We start from the raw sequence: 26,449 nt of genomic DNA on the forward strand, positions 1-26,449 counted from the left end.
TGACTATAAATCAAAACACAGGGCGAGCTCAGAGGCTACTTTCCTCTCCTTAAAAAATTATCTGCTACATAGAATAGTGTTCTTAGTTTGGGGGGGGGGGTATGGAATTGGTAAATTGATAGTTATCACAAGGGTGCAGCTGCTCTTCGGTGGCCTGTGCTGTGAGCGAGAGCCGGTTTCAGGAAGGGTCGGGGTCACCTAATGGGGCCTTTGGAAGTGTTTCACCGCCATGAGGTGCTGCGCTGCGGGCAGAGCTGGTCTGCAAACCGGGCTTAAGTCGAGCAGGAAAGAGATCCCCGTCAACTGGATTTGGTGAAAAGCTTCATGTAAGGCTAACGGGGGGTGGAGGGACGGGACGACTGACATAGGAAAGGCACCCCTCAACAGGACCGTGAAGTTCACCAGCCGGTAAGAGCTGAAGCTGAAGCAGCAGCTGAGTTTTTCTGAGGCGTGCAGTTGCCTCAGTGACAGCCGTCTTTCAGAAACGGTGCCCTGCAGCACCTCTTCTTTCAAGGCCGTTCGCCCGTGCGCAGCCGGGCTGCATTTCCCACCCACCCAGCACAGAACCAGGTCCCCGTGCTTCACCTTACACAGTGCGTTACCCCGCCACAGCGCGAAGCTGGAGCAGAGAAGCGCTGCCCCTCGGCACCGACGCCCACGGGCCGGCGGGAGCGGCAGGGGGCGCCGGCTTCCCCTTGGGCACCGCCGGTTGCTGCGGGGGAGGCACTAGGCCCCAGCCCCGGGCCGGGCAGCGCTGGCGGCCGCCCCCGCGCAGCCAGAGGGACAGGCCCGGCCGCCCCCCCGCGCCCGGCCCTGCGCCGCTGCCGGCCGCTCTCCGCACGGGAAGCGGGGCCGGCCGCCCCCTCCCTCCGGCCCGCGGGTCGCCGTGACAGCGGCGCCGCTTGGCAAGCACCCCGGCCCCGCGGTCACCTTGCGCCACCCCCCCCGCCCCGGAACGGCCCCGCGCGCGTCAGGCACCCGCGCGCGCCGCTTCCGCCCTCCCCCGGTCACGTGACGCGCTGCCCGGCCCGGCAGCCCTTACGGGAGCCCGATGGGGCCGAGGCGGCCGCGTTCTGCGTCTTACCGGAGGAGCGGGGCCGCGGCGCGGCGCGCCGCTTAACGCCCGCCGCCCGCCGGAGGCAGCGCCAGGGCCCGCAGCGCGGCAGGAGCGGCCCGGTCGGGGCGGGCAGGGCTGGGCTGGGCTCGCCCGCCGCCTCCCCGCCGCTCTGGGTGAGTACGGGCCGCCGGGGCCTGGCGGCAGCGTCCCCGGTTGTCCCGGGGGAGCCTGGCCTGGGCGCGGGCCCGCCCTTCGCAGCCGCCGTCCCCCCAGGCTGGGCCCCCGCGCCGCCGTCCGTCCCGCCGCGTCTCCTCACGGCCGCGCTCGCCCCCGCCGCCGGCCCCCTCCCGCCCGCCCCGCGCTCCCCGGGGCTCGCCGCTGCCAGCCCCCCGCCCCGCCTGGGGCGCCCCTTCGCCTCCCCGCGCCCCCTGGCCGGGAGCCGCTGCCCGTTCCCGGCGCGCCCGGCTCCCGTCCCAGCGCCCGGCTGGAAGCGTTCCCGTGCCGGGGCGGCTCCGCAGACTCGGCCCCGGGGCCCTCCCGCCCCTCCGCTGGCCAGGGCCGCTGCCGCGGCGCGGTGGGTGTTCGGGTGTTCCAGGGCTGTTCCAATGGCTGGCGGCCTGTGACAGCTTTTTTTCTTCCTCCCAACGTTTCCGCTATTTTTTCCTATTAAAAAGAAAAGGTGTTTTGCATTAAATCTCCAGCTGGAGTAAAACAAATTTGAAAGAATGCAGCCTTTAGTGTTTTGTGATCCCCTAGCCTTGTTCATGTATAATAGATAGGCTTTTGTGCATGTCATCCTTGCGCTAAAGAGAGGGGGTAATGTATTTTAAGAGTTCAGCACGTGTGACTGTGCCAAGCAGAACAGCTTTCAGTGTTTAACCTACGCTCACTTGTCCTTTCCTTCAAACCATTCCGTTAGTGCTGTGCTATTTCACAGCCTCTGACGCTGCATGCCTCTGGAATATATGTTTGACATCTTTAGGGTTCCATAACAGCGTCCTTTGGGTCCTATAATACCCATCCTTAACTTTGCTTTAAGTCCTCCTGTCCCCCTTTTTACTTGGCAGAAGGCTGTCTTGACACTTGCCAAAGCAGCGCCTGGTAGCTGCTGTGTGCTTCAACAGACCAGCTGTAAAGTAGCCATGTGGGGAGCAAACAGTAATAATGTAGCTGGAGAAGTTACAAGGGATTCCCTGAAGGTTGTAAAACCTGCTCTGAACTCTTGTGCTGGCACAGCTGTACTGTTACCAGTACTCATCTTCACGTATATCAGATTAACGCAGTCATGTGCACTGTGCACAACATTCCCGATTGCAGCACAGATATGGCCGATGTCTGATTCTTGCCAGAATGCTGACAAAAAGGCATCCTTCAGCTTCGTAATTGTTGCTTCATTGCCATCTCTTCTGTTGATGCTCTTGTCTAGGAGAGGGAGAGGGAGGTACCCCTGTGGCTTTCTGAACATGTATCATTCACCTTCTATAACTTCTCTTACTCTCTCTTCCCTTGTCCTCTGGATTTTCTCTTTCCGTTTTTGTTACTTGCCACTCATGCTCCTTTGTGCTTCAGCTGCTCTCTGTCCTTTATTTGTCCTGTATTTGTGATTGTATTATTATTGTCTCGTCATTCTGAGACTTCTTTTCTGTTCTCAGCCCTCAGCCCTACTAAGTTCTGTAAATACCAATTCTTCCTTCTCCCTGATTTATTATTAATGTCTTCTGTAAAATGCTTCGTGTAACAAGAACATTACAGAAACAATTCTGATTTCTGTTCTCTTTAAATAGTTGGAGATTTTCTTAACAAGCTGCTTAAATATTTAAAGTTTTCTGTTGCTGAAATCTCACTGTTTCTTGCTTTGCTTTTCTCTTGTAAAAAGGGATGAAAATTGAAATCACTTTGACAGAAAATACAATTATTAAAGACCCAAAGTAGATGAGATGTAGGCAAGAGTAGGAAGACGTGGAGGTATTGCATCTATAGCTCCTTGGCTATAGTACAGCTAAAACCCACACAAGTGCTATCTAATTTATAAAGTGGCTGTTCTAGTGCTCTTCTTTTTTGAGTGTGTGTTACCTTACAGCTGAAAGGCAGTTGTCCTGCAGACTTACGTACAAAAGCAATGCCAAACTTCAGGGATGCTGTGGTATATACACTGCTGCAGTGTAGCGATACTTGATTGCAAAAATTAGAGCCATACAGGTTTTTCAAAATGGGAAAGTGAACAAGCAGTGAAACACCTTTTGTCAATTCTTGTGAGCAATAACTGTAACAGCCAGTAGATGCTCTGGGTACTTCAAGTTCTTCTTAAAATTCGGTCTCTTTATTGACATGATTTTTACTCCTGTTGATCTGGAAATACTTTACTGATCATAGATTGTGTTTTGAAGTGAACAGCACCTTTTGGAGCATAGAAATGTCAGAAAACTATACTTTGTTCACATCACTGGCTGATCTACCCAGTGTCTTGCAAAAAGGACAAATCTAGCTCGCATGACCAAACATCCGGGACAAAAAAAAACCCAAAGTGTGTATTTCTAATGAAATGAGTTGTTCCAGTTTCTTTCATGGATACATACAAACAGTAAGAATTAATACAGATGTATTAAATCTGCATCACTTCAGGTATTTCCTTTATAACTATTTTTTTGTTTTAAGTTTACATAGAACAATGACCTTCTTGCCTTCTCCCTGACCCCCCGTTCTCTTACTGTGCTACACTGAGACTTCGAGATGAATGAGATTCTTTCATTGACCTGTGGTGACAGAAAGTCCTGAAAATAACACTGAGGATCCCAGGATGGATTGCCAAGTGGATCACATCTTAAATATGCTAAATGCATGCATTTAATACAGGGTTACACAATCCAGGTCCTTCTGTATGTTTCTTTACGTTGTCTGAAGGTTACTATTTAGAGTGAGGTTTTCTTGATAAATATGGGAAGTGTCGCTTCTGTGTGGTGGTGGGAGGAATGGCTCGTGGTCTGTCTCACCTGCCACATACATGGTCTGCACTGAGGCGTTTTGTTTGCAAAGTTCAGCGTGGTCAGCTTATGAGAACATGCACTCGGCAGCAGACATAGCCCTGATGCCAAAAATAGTAAAAGAATGCAGTTGCAATTATAGTGGCAAAACTTGCCTTTTTGCCAGGATAGATTACTTCATTTAAGGAACTACTTCAAGCAAAACCACTAAAAGATTTCTTGCTAGAGCAGGCTATGCTTCCCAGAGGCAGGTTTGCCAGAAAAACTGCAATTATGTATTGTTATGTACACACACGTATAGAAATAAGTATCTCTCAATCCTAGCCCTAAAAATAACAGTTGTCTCAGTCTGAGCTGTTGACAAGGCCCCCCAGCCATTGCTTGGGTGAAAAGTTTCTCACAACCTTGCAGCTGACAGTTTCCTCTGGGAGCTGCTTTCCAGCCCTGCCCCAGCAGCAGCTCCAGGATGTCCCTCTTAACCGAGCCCATAATCACAGTCTCCACCTGAGCCACTGTCATGGTTTAACCCCAGCTGGTAATGAAGCACCATGTGGCCACTCGCTCATTGCTCCCCCACCCCCAGCCACAGGGAAGAGAATTGGAATGTAAGACTTGAGGGTTGAGATAAGAAAAATGTAATAACTGAAATAAAATAAACCCAATACTAGTAGTAGTATCTGTTGCAATGAGAAGAAGAGAAGAATGAAATCCAAAGGGAAGGGAGGAAAGACAACAAGTGATGCACAGTACAGTTGCTCAGCCCCTGCTGACTAATGCCCAGCCAGTCCAGGGCAGCAATTGGCAGCCCCGGTCAAACACCACCCCGGCCCCCCCCCCCCCCCCCCCCCCCCCCCCCCCCCCCCGGCCAGTTTATATGCTGAGGATGATGTTCTATGGTATGGAACATCCCTTTGGCTAGTTCGGGTCAGCTCTCCTGGCTGTGTCCCCTCCCAACTTCTTGTGCACCTCCAGCCCTGTCACTGACAGGGCCTGAGAAACTGAAAAGTCTTTGACCTAGTATAAACATCACCTAGCAACAGCTAGAACCATCAGCGTGCCATCAGCATTGTCCTCACATCCAATCCAAAACACAGTCCTGCACCAGCTGCTAAGAAGAAAATTAACTCTCATCCCAGCCAAAGCCAGGACAGCCATCAACAAGGTCCACTAGCTGCTGCCCAGGTCAACAACTTCTCCCAGCTACCCAAGTTACCTTTCCAGCATCAGCAGCCCCTTTTCCAGCCTACCTCTGAGTGCAGCTCTGGGATTTCTTTTTCTCTCAACCGTAAACCTAACCTCAAAAACCCCGTTTGTCTTTGATAATGGCTCCCAGCAGTTACAGTATTAGTAAGTCTCTCACAGCCCAGTTTCTCGGAAATTCCCCTGCTGCTTCATATGAAATTCCCCTCCTTTTCTAGGAAAATGTATATATAAAGTATTGGCAAACCCTTTAAAGTTTAAGTGAAGTCTTGTTCTCACTCTGCCTGCCTTGTATCTGTTCTGCAAAAGTAAGATTTTCATGTACAGAAAAATTCTGAAGTGAGAAGTTTCCAGAATTGCTTGTGATTGGGAACGAGTTACAAATGTGCTGGGTTTTCAAGCCAATTTGACAGGCTCTTGGTAAGGAGCTTTGTCCCTTGAAGATGGAGTGCGGTCTGGGTGGGTGACAGCGAGCAGAAGGCTGCTGCCCAAGCCAGCCTTCTTCAGTTCTGCTACTTCAACACCCAGTTTTGTAGGACTTCATCCATTTTCTCAAGTACCAGTACCCTGCATCTGTGTAAATACAGACCAATAGTTCATGTTTCTTTACCAGTCCCCAACACATCTCCTACAAGTCCTTTTTGGTTTGTTGGTTTGGGTTTGTTTCTTTTCCCACCAGCCAGTGCAGGAACAGTACGTTACATGCAGAATGTATGTATGACATCTTTTTGCCACAGCTCAGTTTGAGGACCCTCAGTGCAGCTTGGAGTGTTGCCTACAGGGTTACTTTGTTCTTCTGTCATTGTCCTCGACTCTCATCTCCTTGTGACTACCCTTCCTATGAATTTTTTTGTATAATTTGTTTCTCTAAATAAATCTGTTCAGTTAGGATCATTTACCACTTGCCTAGCAATCAGAACAGGGTTTCCATGACACAGTTTCTGCTGGTTTCCTATATTGCTGTTACAGCTTTTGGTTTTCTTTTGTCAGAATGAGTGGGGCTGCGTTCCCATCTCCAGCTGCCGAGATGGCAGAAATTAATCGCCTTCAGTATGAAATGGAATACACCGAAGGAATCAGTCAGCGCATGAGGGTCCCAGAAAAACTCAAAGTAGCTCCTCAAAATGCTGACCTTGAGAAGGGCGTCCAAGAAGGATTTCCAAATGCCAGTGTAACTATGCAGGTTCCAGAGCGGATTGTAGTGGCAGGTATGTCTGCATCTCAATAAAAAAAAAAAAAGGTGAAAATTTAAATTAATTCCCCAAATTTCTGGATGAACAAAAATATGTACTGGTACATTTTTAAAAGAAAAACCTGTAGAATGCTTTCTGGTTTTCAAACAGTTATTGCTTATCAACTTTGACTTAGGAAGTTTCTTAAGCTCTGAAAATGTTTCATGAATAGTTTTGGTAAAGTTTGTAGTGGAGAGAGTTAACAAGTGAATTATGAACAGAAAGTTTAATTGCTGACTTTGCATCCTACTAAAGCACCTCTGGAGCAAAAGAAGTTAATGTTTATTGATTTGCACCTGATTAACGATAACAAGTTTTGGAGATGTACTACATATTAGCCATGCAAAATGTGATTATAATAAGAATGCTAATTACGTTAAGGATCTGTCTATTATTGTGTGAACTCTGTCAATACTTAGTTTAGTATTTATGGTCACGGGCTTTACGGTGGCAGACCTGGAACTGCTGAAGGCCTTACAATTTGCAAAATGTGTGACATGCATATATTTCAAGCTTTGAAAAAGCAACATCCTCACATCCCCAGACACCGTTATTCCTAAACAAGTACACCATACATAGGACTGTGTTTTGAGATTAGAGGTGCCCTCACTTGCAGTAACAGCTGATGTTGCTCAGGATTACTCAGGATCATTGTTCTCAGAGAAACTGTTCAATTAAGTGTCGATTTAATGTGGTCTTTATGAGAGCTTTAACCATAGTTTTTAACATATGAGCTCTGTTAAAGTAAGGTATACTTAATTATTTGGCATAGTCAGGGGAAGTAACTGATGTGATATCTTTTTGAACTTCAGAATTAGCCCTTGGACATTAGAACTGCTTGCTTTCCATTGACAACTGATGTTCTTGCAGGTAATAGTGAAGACATTCCACTTTCCAGACCACCAGACCTTGACCTTCTTCAGTCTACTCCATTCAAACCACTGGCACTGAAAACTCCTCCCCGTGTTATTTCTCTTAGTGATCGACCGCTAGATTTTTTGGACCTAGAAAAACCTCCACAGCAGACACCTCAGAATGAAGAGGCTAGTACTTACTTTGCTTTTTCCTTAGTTGAGAAGCATTCTAATAAAGAAGGTGAAATGACCGATGATTTCTCTACTGTGCTGCAGATCTACTTTAGTTTACAGGTTATCAAAAAACAAACTAAGATTCTTTTAACATGTATCATTAACCTTTGGAATTCACGGCCAGATGATAGAACACCACATAGAATTAGTGAGTTTTAACAAAACTCTGAAAACTGTCTTGAAAGAATGGTGTAACATTGGCATCCAGGTGGATGGTGGTAATTGACATCTTAAAAGCTGAAAAATATTTATGAAGCTGCATATCCTATAGACTCATAAAATACGGTAGAAATATATTTATCTCTGGTGATAGGAAGTAATATTAAACACAGTATTCAAAATTCTGTTGGTTGATACTTGTGGCATCAGACCACATGAATAGATAACAACATGACTTCCAATAAGTTTGGACCTTGGTTTTACATGTACCAACATCAGATCCTGTCATCAGTTGTTTTCCTCCTAATCACTGTGGAAACCATGAAAAAGCCTTTCTGTCTGAGGGCAGATCTAACTTACAAATCTCCAGTGCAAGTTATTAGGTGCCTTGTGGAATTCCCTGTCTTCTATCTCCCTCTTTCTCCTTTTTCATGCAGGTCCGCTCAGTGGGAAGACTGAAGAGAGAACGTTCCATGAGCGAAAACGCCACCCGACAGAATGGCCAGCTGGCCCGAAACGATTCCATGTGAGTAGAGCAACAGGGTGCACTCCAGACACACAACTTTGTTCCTTATCGCCTTGTTATTTGTTTTTTCCAACTAATATTTTGTATGTTGTGGCAACTACATAATTTTATATATTATAAGGCCAGCATTTTTCTTAATTTCTCTGCTTTTTGTTTAGTGAGGTGACTCACTTGTGAAGTATTTTCTTGCAGTGGATGCGTAGGTGGGAGTGTGTGGGCTCACAGTTGGTTTCACCAGTTACTGTGAATTGTTACTTCAGGAGATTTATCAGGTTCTGAGCTGGCATAATATTTCCCCCCCGAATTTTCAGGAAATTGAGTTCTTTGTGCATCTAAATGTTCAGGTTCTCTCACTGTTGATACTGTAATGATTTTCATTCTTAGAAGAAAGAATATATGTATTTCCTCATAGATATTAGAATAAGTAGTTTTCCTTTAGTGGCAGTGTACTCTAATGCATTGGAATCTGTGAGTATATTTCTTAATCTTTTGAGACCAAAATGGCAAGTAGCATTTAGATTTGGAAGCTTCATCTGTTGTTACCATCTGAGGTAGCAATTCTTACAGTGCTTTCTGAAGACATACAGGTCTGTATATTTTTAATAGATATGATAGTCTTTGATTAATCGCAGTTTATTCTGAGTGACAACATCTTTCCAGCTAGCAATAACTGTTTTGGCAATGTAACACTTCAAACTCATATATAAAAGTTCCCTGATACAGCTACCATAAAGAACACTCCCTTGTCAAAAAGATCTTAGATTTAAGACCTAAAAGATGGAATTAATCTGTCCCAATGTAAATTAAAGCACCATAAACTTAATTTTCTGTATCTAGAGGGAAATAAGTGTATGACCTACTTAGGGTGTACCTATTTTTCATCCAAAATAGATCAAGTTAATTATGTCCTAGAAATGTCTGTTTTCTTCTATTCATGGCAGGGGCAGTAGGAGGTACTACATGTACTATGTATCTGTCTACCTGTTAGTTAGGTTGGCTAAAACTGGTGATATGTACTTTGGTGCATGTTCCAGACATGTTGTAATTCTCCTTCTCTAGATCTTCTTAGAAATATTGCTGCATATATTCCTCATCTTACTTAATCAGGTGTTTGGTTCATACAGACTTATAGATTGCAGATGTGTAGGTATTCAAGTCTGCTGAGTCATATATATTCACCGAGCTGGCAAAACTAGATTCATATCCTTAAGCTCCTGATCAGCACAGTCTCCAAATGTTCTATCAGTCTACTAAGTGCCCAGGTTCCCTGTAGTATCAGTCATCCGGTTACGTCCTGTTAGATTTCGCTTCAGGAATGGCCTTGGCTTGCCTGTCTCATAGTCTGCACACGATGCGTGCTGGAATAGGTGGTCTTCGTGGGATGGAAGCTGCTTGTGGAAAAGTTCACCCCTTCAGTGTTACCAGCTCTGCTTTGCCAGTCTCTGATGTATTGCACTTAAAGGAAAAACAGATGGTATATGAATTCTTGCCATTTCTTGAAATCACACTGTCCTTGCTGCCCAGGTTAGGTTAGTCTTCTGAAAGTCATGGGCTGTGCCATCTGGGAAACTGGTAAGATCAGCTCTGACTGGATGTTTCCGGTTGCTGTCAGATTTCTCACAAGTGTTTGGACTTCTTGAATCTGAAAATCCTAAATCTGCAAAACGCACCTGTGCGCTTTGCTGTTGCTGTTGCTCAGTAGCTACATGTAGGATTACTGGTTTTAGATGGTCTGAATATTATTTGCTGTCAGTTTATTAATCTACTATCAATCATTCAGAGGCTTAGCAATAAAATACGCACCTGGAATCCTGTAAATTTTTAAAAAGGATGTGATCAGCAGACATATAACTGGTAGCTTGCGTGACTCAGTTTATCATTTAGAAAAGCCAGGAAATGATGACACATCTGGAGATTAGTTTTCTTCTCTTGATGCCCATGCTAGTGCCTGCATAATGTCTATCAGATAAATCAAACTCCCAATGCCAAGCAGTTTCCATTATGAGTGCCTTTTAGGAAAATAATGTAAACTTCAGATTGATCCAGAATCTCTTCTCTTTTGTTTGTATGAAAAATAACAGCTAGCTAATATTGAGCCTGCTGTATCTGTGCTCTCTGCTGCCCGCCTGGAAGAAGCTGTCTTTCATCACTGCAGTGTTCCGTACTTGCTGACTCGCAGCTAACTTATTTTAGTAGAACTTCATTGTCTTTTTCCTCCCAAGTACTTGTTTTCTTATGACAGAAGTTATGCTGTGCCTCATGTGTAGATAACTGTTTTGAAATCTCTGGTTCCTAGAAACTGCTTCTTTTTCTGTCGTCGTTGCTTCTTCTGACTCAGTATGAGCCAAAAAAAGATCGTTTTGAACATGCTGTGGCACTCTCCATGATGCTGAGTCTGGCATTTCTCCCTTGTCCAGGTTTTGTCAGTCTCCAAGTAGAGAATGTGACTATGTACCTGGTTAACTCTCAGGAGAATGTTCTGGGAGTTCAGATTATGAAAACACTATATTCGTGGTGGAACTTGTATAGCTCTCACAAATGCAGGAAAGCCAAACCTTTTGTACTTGATGAAGAAGGTATCTCTTAGCTCTTGTTTCCTCACAGTTTAGGCCCACAGGACATAGACTGAAAACTAAAGAGAAAATACACAATTTTCATGTGAATAAATCGAGAAGTAGTAATTCTAGAAACAAACTTGATAACGTGGCGTTCTGTTTTCACTGGTCACTACTTAGAGAAGCTACCCATGTGGAAGTGTTACTGTATAGCTCTAAACAAGGCAATACAAGCAAACCAGCCTGCTTGTAAATTATGCTACCTCAGATGGTACCGGGTATCACCTTGTTCAGGGACTGCTATTTCTATTAAAAGCTTCGTAGTAAATGTGATGCATGTCTTCTAAGTCTAACTTCCTCATTGATAAATTAGACCATTTAAGTAGATAAATTGTACTACAAATATATTCTATGAACTACAGAAAATGTAATTGTACACCTGTTACCTCATTTATATCACGCTGCAATTTCTTTACCATCTAGAAATACTATTTTTTTCCAGTGCTGCAAAAACCTAAGAAACCAGCTGCTCCTAAAGGTCTTATCTCCAGTGTTGCTGGCTAAAAAAAATAATCTTTGTTCTAATTACTGTAATGATACATTGCTACTTCATCAGCACTGGCTTGACTTTTAAGTTCATATCATGTCTAAATAGTTTACTTATACAGTAACAAATACTATGGTAGTCTAACTTGACAAGGATCAGCTCTTCATTCCTCTGCTTGTGTGACTCCAGTTCATATCTTCAAATAGGAGAGTACATGTTTCACTTTAAATATTTAATTCCTATAAAAAAAATGCCCCCCCTCCTTTTTTTTTTTTTTTTTTTAATGCTTGTTTGCTTGATTCTCATACCTCCTTGATTCAACCTCCTGATAGACATGATAGTCTGCTCAGGTGCTGTGATGAAGACTCCATGGAAGAAGCACACAGAGCACTGCCTTTTAAACCCTTTGTTTTCTAACTAGGACTATAATTATCCACTTTTAATCTAGGCCACAGTTGTCCTCCTTGGACAAAATGTTCAGATGTAGTGTGCAAAATTCCAGTGCTTGACCTACAAAGTGACAAAATAAAACATTCTGGAATAGATTGTCAGACGGAAGGGAAAGGGATGGCTGAGCTCCCTATCACAGTGTTCTCTACATGGTACAAATAGTTGTTTCTTTTCTGTTGTCTTTCTCTTCTTTTCACCCAGTTGCATGCAGAGACAGATCTGAGAATCTTTCGGGAGTTGGGTTCACTAAAGACAGTAATTTTCAAATGCTTTTTAAAAAGCTGAGACAAGTAGGCACCTGCTTGTACAATAACTACCTATCTGTGTAGCGGTAATGACAGCGCTCTAAATTACAATCCCGCTATTTATAAGGATGCTTACTTAAGAGATTACAATTATTATTCAAGGTGGCACAGATCAGATACTGTCCCAAGAAATAAAATGCCACGGTTCCAGTCACCTCTTTCGACTAAGGACTGCACGTAAGCCTAAATGTTACCTGGTATATGAAAATCAAGAGTGTGTTTAATTATGTAGCTCTCTGCAATACTAATTTTCTGACTAAATATCTATAGCTTAGAATATAAAATTTGAAACAGCCTTTGCTACTCTGAATGTCTGATTTCTAATTTTGCTTCAGGGTTTCTCAAACTTGGTCAAATTGTTTCCCTGTGTAAATAACACAGAAAAGCAAATGAAAGGGACATCGTAAACTAAGAACCGATTTGTAAAGAAAAATGAAATTTCAAAATAGCTTTAGTTTGTTTGATTCTTAGTTCTTTGGCTGTTTTTGAATAGCTGGAGAAACAAAGCTCTTTGTTGACCACTGCCAGCCAATGTTGAATGCAAGGATTCCACTTCTGCATTGAAAGTCAGCAAACGACCAAGAATGCATGGAAGAGGGAACAGCATTTAATTTTTTTCTGCTTCAGCCTTTCCCTTAGAAAAACACATCTCTCTAGAGAATTCAGTTCACAGTTTGAGAAATTCTGTTCTTTATGCAAGTTACGGGGTGAAGGGTGGTGGTGTGCACGTCTTTAATGAGAATACAGTCTTTCTGTGTGGTTGAACTTAGAGTAACCTTAATTAGTTAAATCTCTACCTTTCATTTGCTACTTCCAGAACTGTCAGTCAGAGAAATACCTGAAATAAACCCTGTGTACGTCACAAATGCTTTGAGAAGGTTTAGGGGAACTTACTGCTAAACTAAAAACTCTGCATGTAGTGGAATGTCACTGTGCTCTTCCATAGTATTTTCTGTAATTCCATGTTGCTTGTTTTGGTTTTGGACTCTGCAGTTGACTGGTGTTTGTAAACAGGGAGTGCTCAAATAGGTGGCTGGAGCTGTATATAAGAATTCTTTTCAGAAATTCGAAACAAAATTATACCTAGGACTAAGACCATTTAACTAGAAATGCAGGAGAGAAGGGAGAGAGCCACAATGTGTAATGATAAGTAACCGTACTAAATATTAAAGAATTATCCTTATGTTAGAGATTCTTCTCTTAAGTCATCTTGACTGGTTTATATTCAGATATTTGCTCCATAATATTCCTTCTCTATGGTCTCTGATATAGTCCAAAGGACTACCACATGTACAGGACAATAATTTTGAATCCTGAAAAGGGGAAATAGAAGAAAAATTTGGCTTGTTTTTCCTTTTTTTCCCCTCCCATATTCCTTAATCCTGACATTTGAGCCCTTCAAAGAATACTCTCGCTTTCAGACAGAAAGGAAGAGAGAGGTCTTTCTCAAACAATGCACTTTAGAAGGTTATTAAAATTAGCAATAGCTTTTGTGGAGACAGTTTGAGTAATTGCATGTAGCTGTGCAGTTTAGCTCGTATCCAGGAGCAAATAGATTTTAAATAATTAAATAGTTTAAGAAACTAAATAGTCTTTTACATAAGAATTAAATACTGTCTTAAAATGAATGAAGTGATCTCTTGAAACTGCCTTTTCTTACAAGCCACCTTGAAAATGACAAGCATAAAGTAGTTCAGAGTCTAGACCACTGGGTTAGGAATTACCTAGTTGTGAAGTCTGCCTTGATTTTTCCTTATTATGTACACTTCCCATTTAATCAGCACATGTAACGTTCTTCTAGAGAATTTAGCACAGTTTTAGTTAAATAGTTTCTTAGGATTTTTTTTCGGTATCTACAGAAAATTTGTATGCAAATAACATTACTGTGGTATGTATAGTAATATCATTCTGGACAGCAGGAGTTCCACAAGATCTTCTAGATTGCAATATGTCTAAATACTGTTTGTTACCTTTTTTTTAAGCTGTCTTTCAGCCTATGCCATAAATCTCTTAAGTGATTTATTAGGAAATTTTAGGAAATTTATTAGGAAATGAAGGAAAAATTACTTTTAATGTAAAACATACTACAAGTTTAAGCCTGCAGCTCTTCCCTCATTTGCTTCAAGCCAGCAAATCCACAAAGGAGCAGAAATTCTCACAAATTCCCTTTAGTGGCAATATTTCCATACTTGCCCCTGCTTCTGGATATTTTTCTAGTGAACATTGCTATTTCCAATGCAACGTAAGAGTAATAGGTGTGGGTGTGACCACTACCATTGATTGCAAAGTAGAAGTCATTGTAAGTATGAGAAAGATGGATTCTACAAGTCTTGGAGAATGATTAAAGCTGTAAAGAAGCGGCACAGGTGTTCCTCCTCCCTTTTACTTTCTCTTGTCCAAATGTACTCTACAGGAGCATGAAACAATACCTGCAGTTCAGGTAATAATGAATGACCAGTATCAGTTAAACACCAGCCACTGCTCTCTTTGCAAGTCTTTTGAAGCACAGGATGGCTGAACTCTTCTGTGGGTGAAGTGGCATCCATCTAACGTGCTTTGACTCTGCCTTTTCAATTGAATTCTCTTTCTTACTCAATTTTGTGATCTTAGTGCCGGCCAGTTACAGAGCAACTATATTCAAAATAAGAGCATCCATAGAATTACAACCCATCTAGAGATTATCTAAATACCAAACCAGCTTCTAAGCACTCAGCCAGTAATGCTTTGCTTGATTTCTTAAAAATGCCAAAGGCAGGAAGATTGGCATTCTAAATCCAAAAAGTGTTGGATCAAAGCACAAGTGGCAAGGAAATGTGTTGAATGATGGATGCTAATCATGGAATAAAAACTGTCCCAAGATTTAAAGTGTACAGTGACTCACACTGCATTTGCATTTGTGTTAATATTTACAAGTAAATTGATATGAATTACTTCCTATTAAAAAAGCATCTTGCCTTTAATTAAAGTTTCTGGATTAAATAAAAAAATATTAAAAATACCTATGTGTGTGAACGAAAATGTGGATAAAGTCAAGTTGAATGTAAAGAAATGTAAGCAAATCAGAGGCAGTTTATCAAAACTAATTTCTGTCTGATAGATATGAGGTTTGTTATAATCCAAACGGTCATGTTTGAGTTTCAAGCCCGTGTATTTTAAGTATTATTTTTGCTTCATGGTCAAAGAGTCAGATCATGTAATTTGTTGTCACTGGGTTATGAATTCTGTGCTTTTTTTGGAATTGCTTGCAGTTGCCTTTAAACTTTGTTCACATGCAAATCAAAATACTATCTTGATCTTTAGTCACAGCTTGAAGACAAATTTTTGTTGAAGAGGCTCTGTGTGAGGTTCTCCTTATGGAAAAAGGCTTCTGTTTTGAAAGGAAATTCTGTGTAGGATTTTTTTTAAATGCTGATGCTTGTAAAAACACTTCTCTCATTGATGTCAGTGAGGACTTGGACTTTCTAAAGCTACCTTGTATAACAGATCAAAACTGGTTTTGGATTTTTACTTGTGTTTATTTCTAAAGAATATACACAAATGTAGCTTATGATCCCTACGGTACTAGAATTTGGGAGTGTTACCTTATAGTGGTGGGAGAAGGGTAAACCAAAAGCAAGCAATAAGCATTTTGGAATGGGGTCTATTTGAAAAGCTTTTTTAATTTAAAATCTGACTATAGTATTTCTCTCTTCATTTACTATGCTTGTACGAACAGTGTGACACCATCACTGCAACAGGCTCGTGTCTGTCCTCCCAATATGTTGCCTGAAGATGGAACTAATCTTTACTCTGCTCGTGGCATTTTGTCGTTTATCCAGTCTTCCACTCGTAGGGCTTACCAGCAGGTCTTGGATGTGCTGGATGAAAACCGCAGGTGATTGGTTGTCACTGATTCTGCCAGCTTTTGCTGCCTTTTTTTTTTCCCTTCTTTTCTCCTTTTTAGTGGAGTTTGGTTTCTGTTTATGAAATAATGAGATGAAATTATTTGCTTTTGCTTTCCTTTGCTTTCACTATTCATAAGCAATTTAATTGTCCAAAATTCACATTTCAAAATGCTTCTGTTTCAGTCAAATATAGCATTGTTTTGGTTTCCTTCCAAGTAAAAAAATAGGAAGTGTTCCCAGATTATCAGTGTTTTCTGCAATTAATACTTGACCCTGAGCCTGCAAACTTACTAGCCTTGTCTCCTGCTTTTCTGTCGGTGAGCAGTGGTGCAAATCAATAAGATTGGGCTGATGTTGTCATAAAACATTAAAACAAATGTGCAGAAACAGGGTAGAATACGATGCAAGGCATTGCAGACACTGCTTTTGATAAACATGTCAAGACTTTAGGCTGTTTCAGTTTATACTGGGAATAGTCTCTGGTTGATACATGACTGCTGGTGACCACTTTGCTGGATGCTGAGAGCAAGAAAGGCAATGTATACCAAGAAGCTGGTTGCTCCTCTGATTAATGCTGTCTCTGGTTTTATGGAGGAGTTGATAGTTTGAGAGGTAATGAGCCAAAACAATCCTCAGGGCAATCATTGTATGGTATTTCCATTCTCGTCGGTGGAGTTTTGCCCACTTGATGTCAGGACTGTGTCGATCTGGCACTTCTAAGCGTTACAAGAACGGCATGTCTAACGCTACAGAAACGTTCATAAAGACTAGTAATAGCAAGGTTAATTTGCCAAAAGCAATTTTCATTTCAATAGTATGCTAGCACAGAGGTTCAGGTAAAAATTGCACACAGTTAGTCTCTAGTGTAGGGCTAGCAGAGACCTCTGGGGTTTGCCAAGAGGTCCAATTAGAGGAGATAATTGGCAAGAACACTGGGAGAAACTGCACGTTCCTCCTGCAGCCCTTCAGGGTGGCTTGTGTGAGCAAGTTCTTTGAAATTTGCCACCTGCCTCTGGCTGCTAATATCCCAGCAGCACTCTTAATGTTTTGTAGTGTGAAGTTAAATGATTTGCTTTCTAGTTGTTTCGGTAATAGAATGTGACTCTCAAGCCAATCTTATTGTGAATGTCTGTGTGTTTGCAGTCACCTTCCGAACTAGCACCTCCCGTAGCTCACCATGTTTGCTGACCTGACAACATATAAATGCCCATATTAACATGCCTGAATTGTAGAGAACTCCAGTCTTGCTGGCTTTTGTGTTCTTAAACTGGGACTTAAAAAATCAATCAAACAAACAAAAAAACCGAAAAGAAATTAGCTGCATAATTTCCCTTGAAATTCTTCGAATTGGGTACTTAACCCTGACTTAATCCTATGAAATTTCAGGCTGTAGCTGTTAAAATTTTGATGCCTGTCAACAGCTGGACAGCAATGCCTTTTTTCCATGTCAGTTTTAAAAACCAGACGGAGTTACAAGGTTTTTTTGTTTTACAAAATTGAAGCTCCCAGATAAGGAGGAATTCTGCTGTCTGTGAATAATAGCACTTACGGATACTTTGCCAAGAGTCCTTGTTAAAATATAGACTGAAATTCTAGCTCTTTCCCCAGTCTGCAGCGAAACTAGCAGGTTGTATTCCTAGTTTCCATTAGGCATGTTCTTGCCCATGTTTTCTTGGATTCTGGAAAATACACACATATGCATACATACACTTTCAACTTACTTAAATTATCAGAAAATTTCTAGGGTTCTGAATGCTTCAAAAGCTGCATTACTCTTCCTGGTTTGGGTTGATTTTTGAGGTGTCCTTAGTGAACTTGCTAGAAGAAATGGGAAACCTGTTTCTAGTCACCTGTGAACAAATAGATGCCAAAATAATGAACCTGTCAAGAAGGTGAAAGTGTATTCTTTGTGGCTGGGTTTTAGATACCCATCATTGCTCTACAGCTGGCGTAGGAATGTGAAATTTGGATGATCCACTTGCATGGTTGCAAAATATTGTTCATTTTAAATTGCTGCACTTTTGCTCTGTGTAATGCGCTTTCTATCTTAAAACCTTCTCTCTTTTAATATTTTATGCTTAATACTAGAAGAGATCTTTTAAAATGAACAAGATCTGACTATGTATTACTCACTGGAAATATTTTTAACATGTTTCATGGCTTGCCTTTCTTTTTTTTCCCCCTCAAAATATTTTCCAATCTACGAAAACTGCTAACGGTAGGTGCTGATGGTACTGCTGCAGATAATGAATTATGCCAGCACTGCTCGCATAATAGGTTATTTAAATGGGCAACATTTTAATTATCACTGTTTACACTGTCTGTTTACTCTTGCATTTCCTTCAGCTTGGACGAGGACAATAGGTCAGTTTTGTTTCCCAGTTCTAACCATTTTTCTGTTTCAATTTCTGTCAAGTGACTGTAGGGCCTGTACCTAGTGTCTTTTAAAAGACTGATCTTTTATGCTCTGGGCAAAAAACACCCAGAACACCCCTGCCTAAAAAAAAACCCCAACAACCTGCATTTAAGGAGATTTTAGTGCTGTCTTAAACGCAGGAAAAAAGGCAATTTCATATCTGAATAGAGTTGTGTTGAAATCTGTGCTTTATCTGAACTGTTCTTCATCTCTTGGGTCAATACTTTTGGGTCAGTGCCTTTTTATTTAGGGTAAAAACGTATGGAAACTTACTGCTATTTCCTTTAATCAGAATAGCCCTTTCTAACAAACTTTACCCATATAATCATATCCTGAGGTGCTACGAGATCACTTTTTACACTGAGCAAGTTAATGATATTTTTCATGGTAGAAATAAAATGGGATGTGAGTTAAGACCATCGAAGAGGGCTACATATAACTTCAGATTGGAATAATATAGTTCAGAAGAAAATTAAATAGGTCTGCAAATATGTAGGAGCCTGGGCAAAGCAGTAGCCTATCGCTTTATGGAAGTAACCGCTCACAGCACTGAGACAAGCAAGGAAAGCAGTTTTCCTCTGGTCACCGGTTCTTCAATGCCCCAGTCCTTTCTGTCCTTTGGAAGCTGAGCTGCGTACCCAGTTTATGCCCAGAACATGTCCGTAAAGTCCTGGTGCCCATTCTTACGGCCTTTCCGAGATTTCCAGAGGTGTTTTAAAGTGCAGTGAGAGGTGAACGAACACAGCTGCTTTCTCTGCTGCACAAAGAGCACAGCTGCTTTCTCTGCCTCCGTCCCCTGGGTGCACGCACGGAAATGATGGAAGCTGGACCCAGATGCCTAGATAGTCCACGTCTTGTTGTTTTCCTCCCAGACCACGTGTTTACGATCATCGTTACTGTGGTATTTCCATTGCATGCTCTGTTCTAAGCAGCGGAAGGCAGACCAGATTCCTTTGGTCACCGCCTTATTGCCTGTTTTCCCACTGTCATTAAATTGTATTACTGTGCATTCCCTTCGTGTTTCAGGCTGCCGCTGTGTTTGCAGTGAAATAGTTAAGAGCTGAGTATACTTGACCTCAGAGTTACGGCTTCTTCTGATCATGTGTTAATGTTTAGGATGGAATTGGCAGCAGAAGCCAGAAAATTCAAAGTTTAAATGTGCTCTTACTCAGTTTTTTAAAGGCGGCCATGTATTTAATAGCTTAACTATATTACACTTGTGCATTCTGTATTTACCAAAACACTTGCTGCTGATTTTGGGTGATCTCAGTTTTGAGGCCACTGTGATCTATATAATGAATTTTTTTGTTGATGTATAAAACCAAGCAAGTAAAAAGTGTGGGAGAGGCAGGGAAATACTCTGGTGATCCTTTTGGGTCCACCTGTAATGAAACAAGATGTGAACTGCAGAGAAAAGGAAGAAATCATGTGCAGCTTCTTAACAGCCTGGCTGTGTTGGGAAGTGGGATTAAAGACCTGCCTTTAGTTTGGATTAAGTTCCTGATTTGCATAGATCCCAGAGTGCTCCAGGTTTTTTCCTTGCTGCAGCCCTCAGCTACCTCCAAGCCCCAGGCTTTCCTTGCGAAGGGTAGTGTGAATTAGTTAGTTTTGATTAGTTCTACAACAGCTAGAAAACTTTGCTTGCTGCAAATACCACAGAGGCAAAGAGTTCAGAGGGCGTTTGAGACCTGTGATTCTCATTACACAAAATCCAAATGTTGTCCTGTGTCAGATGGTGCGGGAAGTGCCTGCTGGCACAGTGGATACTGACAAGCTGGTGTTCACATGTCTGCCCATTAATTAATTAAAAGGTGACCTGTGTGCACCATGAAATTGTGACCTTTTCCATAGCTGCTCTTTGCTGGGTTTCTTATACTTTCTCAAAGTATTTAGTTCTAGCATCTGACAGACAAGACTTTAGACTAGTTGAATTATTTCTCTGATTAAAAAATAGGAATACCTTTTTTGATAACTTTCTGCAAGGCCTTACGCATTTAGGTAAGAATATTCTTTGCTTGTATGTATTGGGAATGGGGGTTTCTGTTTTGTAAAACGCATCATGCTGGCTTATTTTATGTGCTAGATGGAAGAACACTGTGGTATGCACTTAGAGTGCCGATTACAGTAGGACCTGGTCCCAGTAAGTATTGTACTGGGTAGCAGAGTTTGCTAAGGCTCCTAGATCCTGATCCTAAATGAAACACCAGTGGTTGTGATATTTTTGTATGGTTCTTGCTCGTTTTCAGGCCAGGCCACAGTGATCTCCCAGCCACCTCAGCACCAAGTCTCCGCCTCCTACATGTACTGCTGTAAAGATCTTCACACCTAGATTCTCTTTGTCTTTAATTTTATAGCCTGTAGTATACATGGGTTAAATGCATGGTACGAGTACCTCCTGTTGGCATTGGGAAAATGGAAGAAACTGAAAAAAAGGTTTCAGGCTCTTGAACAGGGTATTACACATCACAGGTGTGGAGCACTAATGCCTCATTAGCAGAGGTACTGAAAACACATAGTACCAGCTTTGTCAGACGGTACTGCTGGTATTCGTGCCTTCTGTAAACTGGGACACAGTAACTGCTTATTGCAAAGTTAATGTATGTTATGAGTTGCAGCAACTTAAAAAGCTCTACCTTTTCTTCCTTTCTGCCGAGAAAGAACAAAAAAAAAAAAAAAAAAAAAGAAATTGAAAAAGCAGCACTTGTAAGGATGTTCATACCATCTACTTGAACATTTTAGTCACTTCTTCCTGGAGTGATCTACCTCTCTTTGGACTTGATATGGTCCTTAGGCTACTAGCCCAGGTTTTCTGAATTACAGCTAGGATAGATGCATAAAGACAAGACAAACCTACCCTTTCCCTAGATGGAGGAGAGGATGATTTAAAAGGCTTTTATAAGTATGCGTAGATACATATTTTTTTTCTCCCGTTGTTGTTGGGTGGACTGTTTGTTTTTGGGAGGAGTTGGGTTTTTTTCAAACCTGAAGTTTCCCATGGTTATTTTATAAAGCAAATAACCTCTGCCCAAATCTCTGTTCCAGCAGTTTGTCTCCCATAATTGAAGCTTTATCATGAAAAATTTGCCTGCATGTCCTAGCTGTGTAAACGTTAAGAATTGATTAATTTTTAATAAAAGAAATACAAAGTGCAATTTACAATAAAATAAATAGGTATTATATTGCATTGAAACATTATACAATATACGTGGAAGTATTTTGATGCTGCTTTTTTCTGTGTGTTTTACCTTTTATCTCTGTCATTTCCTGTTTCTGTCTTGTGCTTTCTGTCTGCAAAACCCTGCTGTAGGCCAGTGTTGCGTGGTGGGTCAGCTGCTACCACTTCCTCTAACCCTCATCACGACAACACCAGGTAAAGAGTATTTTTTTGTTAGTCATGATCCACTAATTTAGATTCTGAAATCCAGGGTTCTGTTTCCCTATTTCCAGTGTCCTTATTTTAAAACACAATGCTCATTTCTATCCTCCCTCTCAACTCTTGAGAGGCTTTTATTTCTTACCCATCCAAGTCACCTGCAAAGACCCCACTTATCTAATAGATACAACGTGCTGCAGCGTTCTGACTCAAAGTGATGTGTGCAGGGAGGCTTTTAAATGACATTAGAAGTATACTTCAAGTATTTTCTATTTAGTAGTAAGTTTTGTATTTTTATTGCTAGAAAATTTGGCCTTGCATCACCTCGTTTTGCCCAGGTGCTCTTAGTAACGTGCCTGTGATTGTTAGTTGTAGCTGGGTGCCTCTTCACTGCCGTTATCTTGGCAGATTGACGTAGTTTCAGTGGAACTGAATATAAGATTGACACATAATCTCATGATGAGGATGAAGGAAAAAAACATAGTCCCTTCCACATCTGTCATTCCTCTTTGCCACTACACTTCTGTGTTTTCATCGAAATGAATATTACATTTGTGCTTAAGTAGACACTGGATTCAAGCTGGTGATTCTTCCCTAACTCAGGAATTCAGTTTTTGTAATGGTCCGAGAGATTATCTCAAGGGATTTTTTGCTGGTAGCCCTCTTGATTTAATACCTGCAATGGTTTGAAAGTTGGTAGAGCAGCAGTGATACACTGTGACTTTATGTTAAATTTATGTGACCTGGGAGGGAGGTGTGCCCATCTCACTGAAATGATTAGCTTCTCTGCTTTTCCCAAGAGATGATGAGGAACAATTATGCTGTGATTCTCCTGGAATTTTCTTATTTTTTTACCATCTACTACAAATAAAATATGGCTACAAAAAGACCCTCCTCAGAAATTTCTTTGGATTTCAGGAGATCTGTAGTAGTAAGGAAAAGCTGATTATTTTTTGTGTGTGTGCACGCAAAGCTTCAGACTTTTTTTCAGTAGTAGACATATTCAAATTGTTTTACAATTAACTTAGGTTTATTCTAAAATAACTTGGCTGAGTTAGCAATGTGGGCTTCACAGCACTGAGGAGAATAAAACAACCCAAAATGCAACAGTTTCAATCTTTGTAGTATTGCCCAAACTGGAAGAACTACAAGTAGTAAATAGCATAAATTATAGTTAAGTGAATGTTTGAAGTCTCCTCAGAATAAAAATTAATAATATCCTTAATGAAAGAACCTTTTCCTAACAAAAAGAGTTTCCAAAACTTTTTTTCCTTCTTCGTACTGTGTTTTAAAAGCAGCTGTGACCCTGTGGACAGACAGTTGCTTATTTGACTATTCCCTTACTAAAAGCTATTTTTATCCTGATCTCACCTAGAGAAGGTTTCCCTCTCCCTGTGTACCCTTCGACCCAAAAATCCACAGATCAAAACGTAATTGGCTTCCTATCTTTTATACAGTGTTGCTCAAGGATCTCATTGTTATCTAAATCCAGACTAACGCAACTCTCATCTAGAGACAGCAATTCTTAATTTAGAAACAATATATTAATGAACAATGATACAGGGAAAAATTTGATAATTTATCCGTTGGGGTGGGACAAGAATGTTGCCAGAGCTGAGGATGTTCTTTAGAACTTTGCTGGAAGTGATGGGGAGCATGCAGTGCAAAATACTGTCTGCACTTCAGTGCGTTCTGCAAGCTTCAGGAATTCTAGTTGGTATTCACAGTAGTCGAAGCTGACTTCTTTAACTGTCATTAAATGCTGAACATTCTTTTAGGTATATTTTGTTGTGAATTCAGTAGCCTTGATATAATTTTGTTCGATTTCCTAAGCTGCTTGCAGTAGTTGTTTGTATGTCCTAATGAGAAAGTGAGTCAAAGGGAACTAATATTGGAAACTGAGTTTTTAAGACGGGAAGTGAGAAACTCAGCGGTAGGTGCAGCATCAGGAACTATTTTTACCTATTAGTGGTTAGAAAAGAATCTGGTTAAGAGGTAGCATTTGGATGATCAAAACCATACTTTATGTAGACTTTCTGCCACTCTCCAACTGATAATAAATGTGCCATAATTAATTAACTTGCCCTGGAGTTAGAATAATGCTTTCTCTGAATTGCTACATTAAGAAAACTGAGAGGTGCTCTGGGAACAAACTTTCTCATGCATGCAAGGTTCAGCAAGCAGTGACTCTGCGCTAGACTCCTTATTTGCAAGGTTCTCTGCCAGAAGTACTGAGATTAATGTGACTGAGATCATTAATCTCAGTAGGTGTCCACCTGGGCTATTTAAGTAGATACCAAGCATAAGACACCCAATTCTTTCCAAGTTTTCATTTGGTTATTTCTGATCTGTTGCCAGGTCTCTTGCAACTTTTGCATTTCAGCTCAGGTAATTTTCAGGTTTCATTAATCAGTTAAATAACTGGAAGCAGTCTTATGAGAGACCAAGTGACAGCAAGAAGTCTGTCTATGTGGAGAACCTTAAAAAATATTTACGTTAGGAGAGCAATAAACCCAGATGCAAGCAAGCAGTTACCCACTTCATATGAGTCTGTGCTTTATTCAGTTGGGATCCTATTGAAACAGACAACTCTGTAAAAGCTAGGGGAAAAGTTTTATAATTCTTCTCTCCATCACCACCAAAAAATAAATCTACTAGAATGCTGATAAAATATGGTACTTGCTTATCTTTGCATGGATGAGACAGCTAAGCTATCTGCCTTATTTGATAGATATGGTCTTTCCAACTTGGATACTACGCTTGATGGAACACCAGACGACATGACAGTTGTAGATGCTGCTTCCTTAAGAAGACAGGTATGTGAAGTATAGCAGTTGATAATATTAAGAAAAAGCTGTAGCAGTAGAATGGAAGAACAGGTTTTCTATGTGGCTGCAAAGGTATCCATAACAGATATGGTGAGGGATCCTCTCTGTACCCCTGCTGGACTGCCCTCACGTATCCTGTATTGTTCTGGGAATCTCGGGAGTCCAACTCCATTTCTGTTCCTGCTTATTAAGACCAGCAAGATCTGATCATTAGTGACTGAAGATAGAAAGTCAAATTATCAAGTGTTTAAAATCCATCTGTCTGAGATACTAATTTTGTATGGCTATTCAGAAGCTTCTAGGAAGTCTGGCAACTTTTAATCAAATATTAAAAGCCTTTATTTATTTTTAGATAATCAAACTTAATCGTCGCCTACAACTTCTGGAAGAAGAAAACAAAGAGCGTGCTAAAAGGGAAATGATCATGTATTCGATTACTGTAGCTTTCTGGCTACTCAACAGCTGGCTTTGGTTTCGGCGTTAGACACAGCTCTTGGAAAGATTTAGTAGTTGAAAATACAAACAATTTGCAAAATTCTTTTTCTGTTTCTGAATTGTATGCTGTTTTATAATTCATACACTGGAAACTTCCACCACAGATAAAGGCTATAGAATTGCAGTGTTAAAGGGACACCTTGTTGTTCAGTTATAATGTATTTAATAGATTTGCATTGCAAATACTTGCAGTATCCTCCTTTGCATGCTTCAGTGTAAATACGGATCAGCCAATATGAAGTTTGCTTCATGCAATGTAAGGACAGCAATCTACAGGAATAACCACTGGATGTTTTGTTGTGGTGGGAAGAAAACAAATGGAATGGCTTTGGAAAGAATAGAAAGTAATTTTTATTGTTCTGTTGTTAGATGCAATTAAACGTGATTGCACTAGTTTCTTTTGTCTGAGTAATTTGAGGTGTGCCATATTCAAGGAGTGTGTCTTGTTTCATGAGTATGTTCCTTGTTTAAGCACATGTTCAGGTCAAATAATAAAAGGAATTCTTTGCTAACATGCAGATTGTCCAGAGGTGTGTAATTAATATGTATTTTTTTTAGTTTTAATTTTGCAGATGTTTTTCTATAAAATACATTTTTAAGCAAGTCAGTCTGTGAGTGATAAAATATTATGGAGTAAAAGATACTGATGTAGTATATTTAATAAAACTCTCAACAAGAAAACTCAAACCATTGTTTAATATTATTTTAAGAAAAATTATTTGAGGGTTCATCTAAACTGTCTGTCTTTGAAGTAAGTAGCGATGATGGACTGAACAACTCAAAATGGGTGGGCATCCAATAGCCTGCTGCAGGCCACCGTCCCCTGTGTGTTGTGGCACTGTTCTTGGTGCGTGTGGTACACACGCAGGTATGGGAAGCTAGCCTGGGGTCCCCACGTTCCGTGGTCAGTTTAAACATCCCTTGTCCAGCCCCAGACCCACCACCTTTTTTGGTAGATACTGCCTGAGGGAGTGCTGAGCCGTGCGTGGTGCTGGGGAGACCTCGGCCTCTGTGCTGCAGCTGCCGCTTCCGCTCCCGTGCAGTGCTTTAGCAGCCACAGCCCCTTCCCTTGGGGTGTATGAAACAACTAATCTGTGTCACTGTGTGACACTGGGCACCTTTCCTAGACCTAGACCACTGGGCAGGACCGTTTCTGGGTTCTAGAACTACGCAGGCGGGTGAAGAGATGATGATGCACAACGGCTGCGGAAGAGAAGGATGCGGGGCCTCTTTCAGCGATGTCCTCAGCTCACCCTGCAGCGGCAGAGGCCGCAGAGCCAGACCGGGGCTACCTCCGTGCAGGGACACCCACGCGCTGAGGAAGCCCCTGGCCCGGGCGGGTGGCTGCGCGCT

At 41.5% G+C, this 26,449-nt stretch overlaps 1 protein-coding gene across 11 annotated transcripts; it reads left to right on the forward strand.

Annotated features, from left to right (window-relative positions):
• Window positions 1-156: 156 nt before the first annotated feature.
• On the forward strand, window positions 157-25,610 carry MFF (mitochondrial fission factor). 11 transcript variants are annotated; one of them, XM_037406119.1, is made up of 10 exons: window positions 157-408; window positions 6,229-6,446; window positions 7,341-7,513; window positions 8,155-8,243; window positions 12,203-12,277; window positions 15,816-15,974; window positions 18,331-18,348; window positions 21,708-21,770; window positions 24,505-24,589; window positions 24,954-25,610. In XM_037406119.1, the coding sequence occupies exons 2-10, from the start codon at window positions 6,230-6,232 to the stop codon at window positions 25,083-25,085; spliced, it is 1,011 nt and encodes a 336-aa protein (XP_037262016.1). In that variant the 5' UTR covers window positions 157-408; window position 6,229; the 3' UTR covers window positions 25,086-25,610. The 11 variants fall into 11 exon arrangements, with proteins under 11 accessions (XP_037262016.1, XP_037262015.1, XP_037262017.1 ...); XM_037406118.1 differs by lacking the exon at window positions 157-408 and adding an exon at window positions 1,098-1,230; XM_037406120.1 differs by lacking the exons at window positions 157-408; window positions 18,331-18,348 and adding an exon at window positions 1,105-1,230.
• Window positions 25,611-26,449: the final 839 nt, after the last annotated feature.

The sequence above is a fragment of the Falco rusticolus genome, chromosome 13 (genome assembly GCF_015220075.1).
Source record: "Falco rusticolus isolate bFalRus1 chromosome 13, bFalRus1.pri, whole genome shotgun sequence".
Lineage (NCBI taxonomy): Eukaryota > Metazoa > Chordata > Aves > Falconiformes > Falconidae > Falco > Falco rusticolus.

Bases quoted from the DNA above. Each gene is read 5' to 3' on its own strand.
- MFF (XM_037406119.1), top strand. From the start codon at position 6,230: ATGAGTGGGGCTGCGTTCCCATCTCCAGCTGCCGAGATGGCAGAAATT. The intron at 21,771-24,504 runs GTAAAGAGTATT...CTTATTTGATAG, and splicing joins CCTCATCACGACAACACCAG to ATATGGTCTTTCCAACTTGG. The intron at 24,590-24,953 runs GTATGTGAAGTA...ATTTATTTTTAG, and splicing joins CTGCTTCCTTAAGAAGACAG to ATAATCAAACTTAATCGTCG.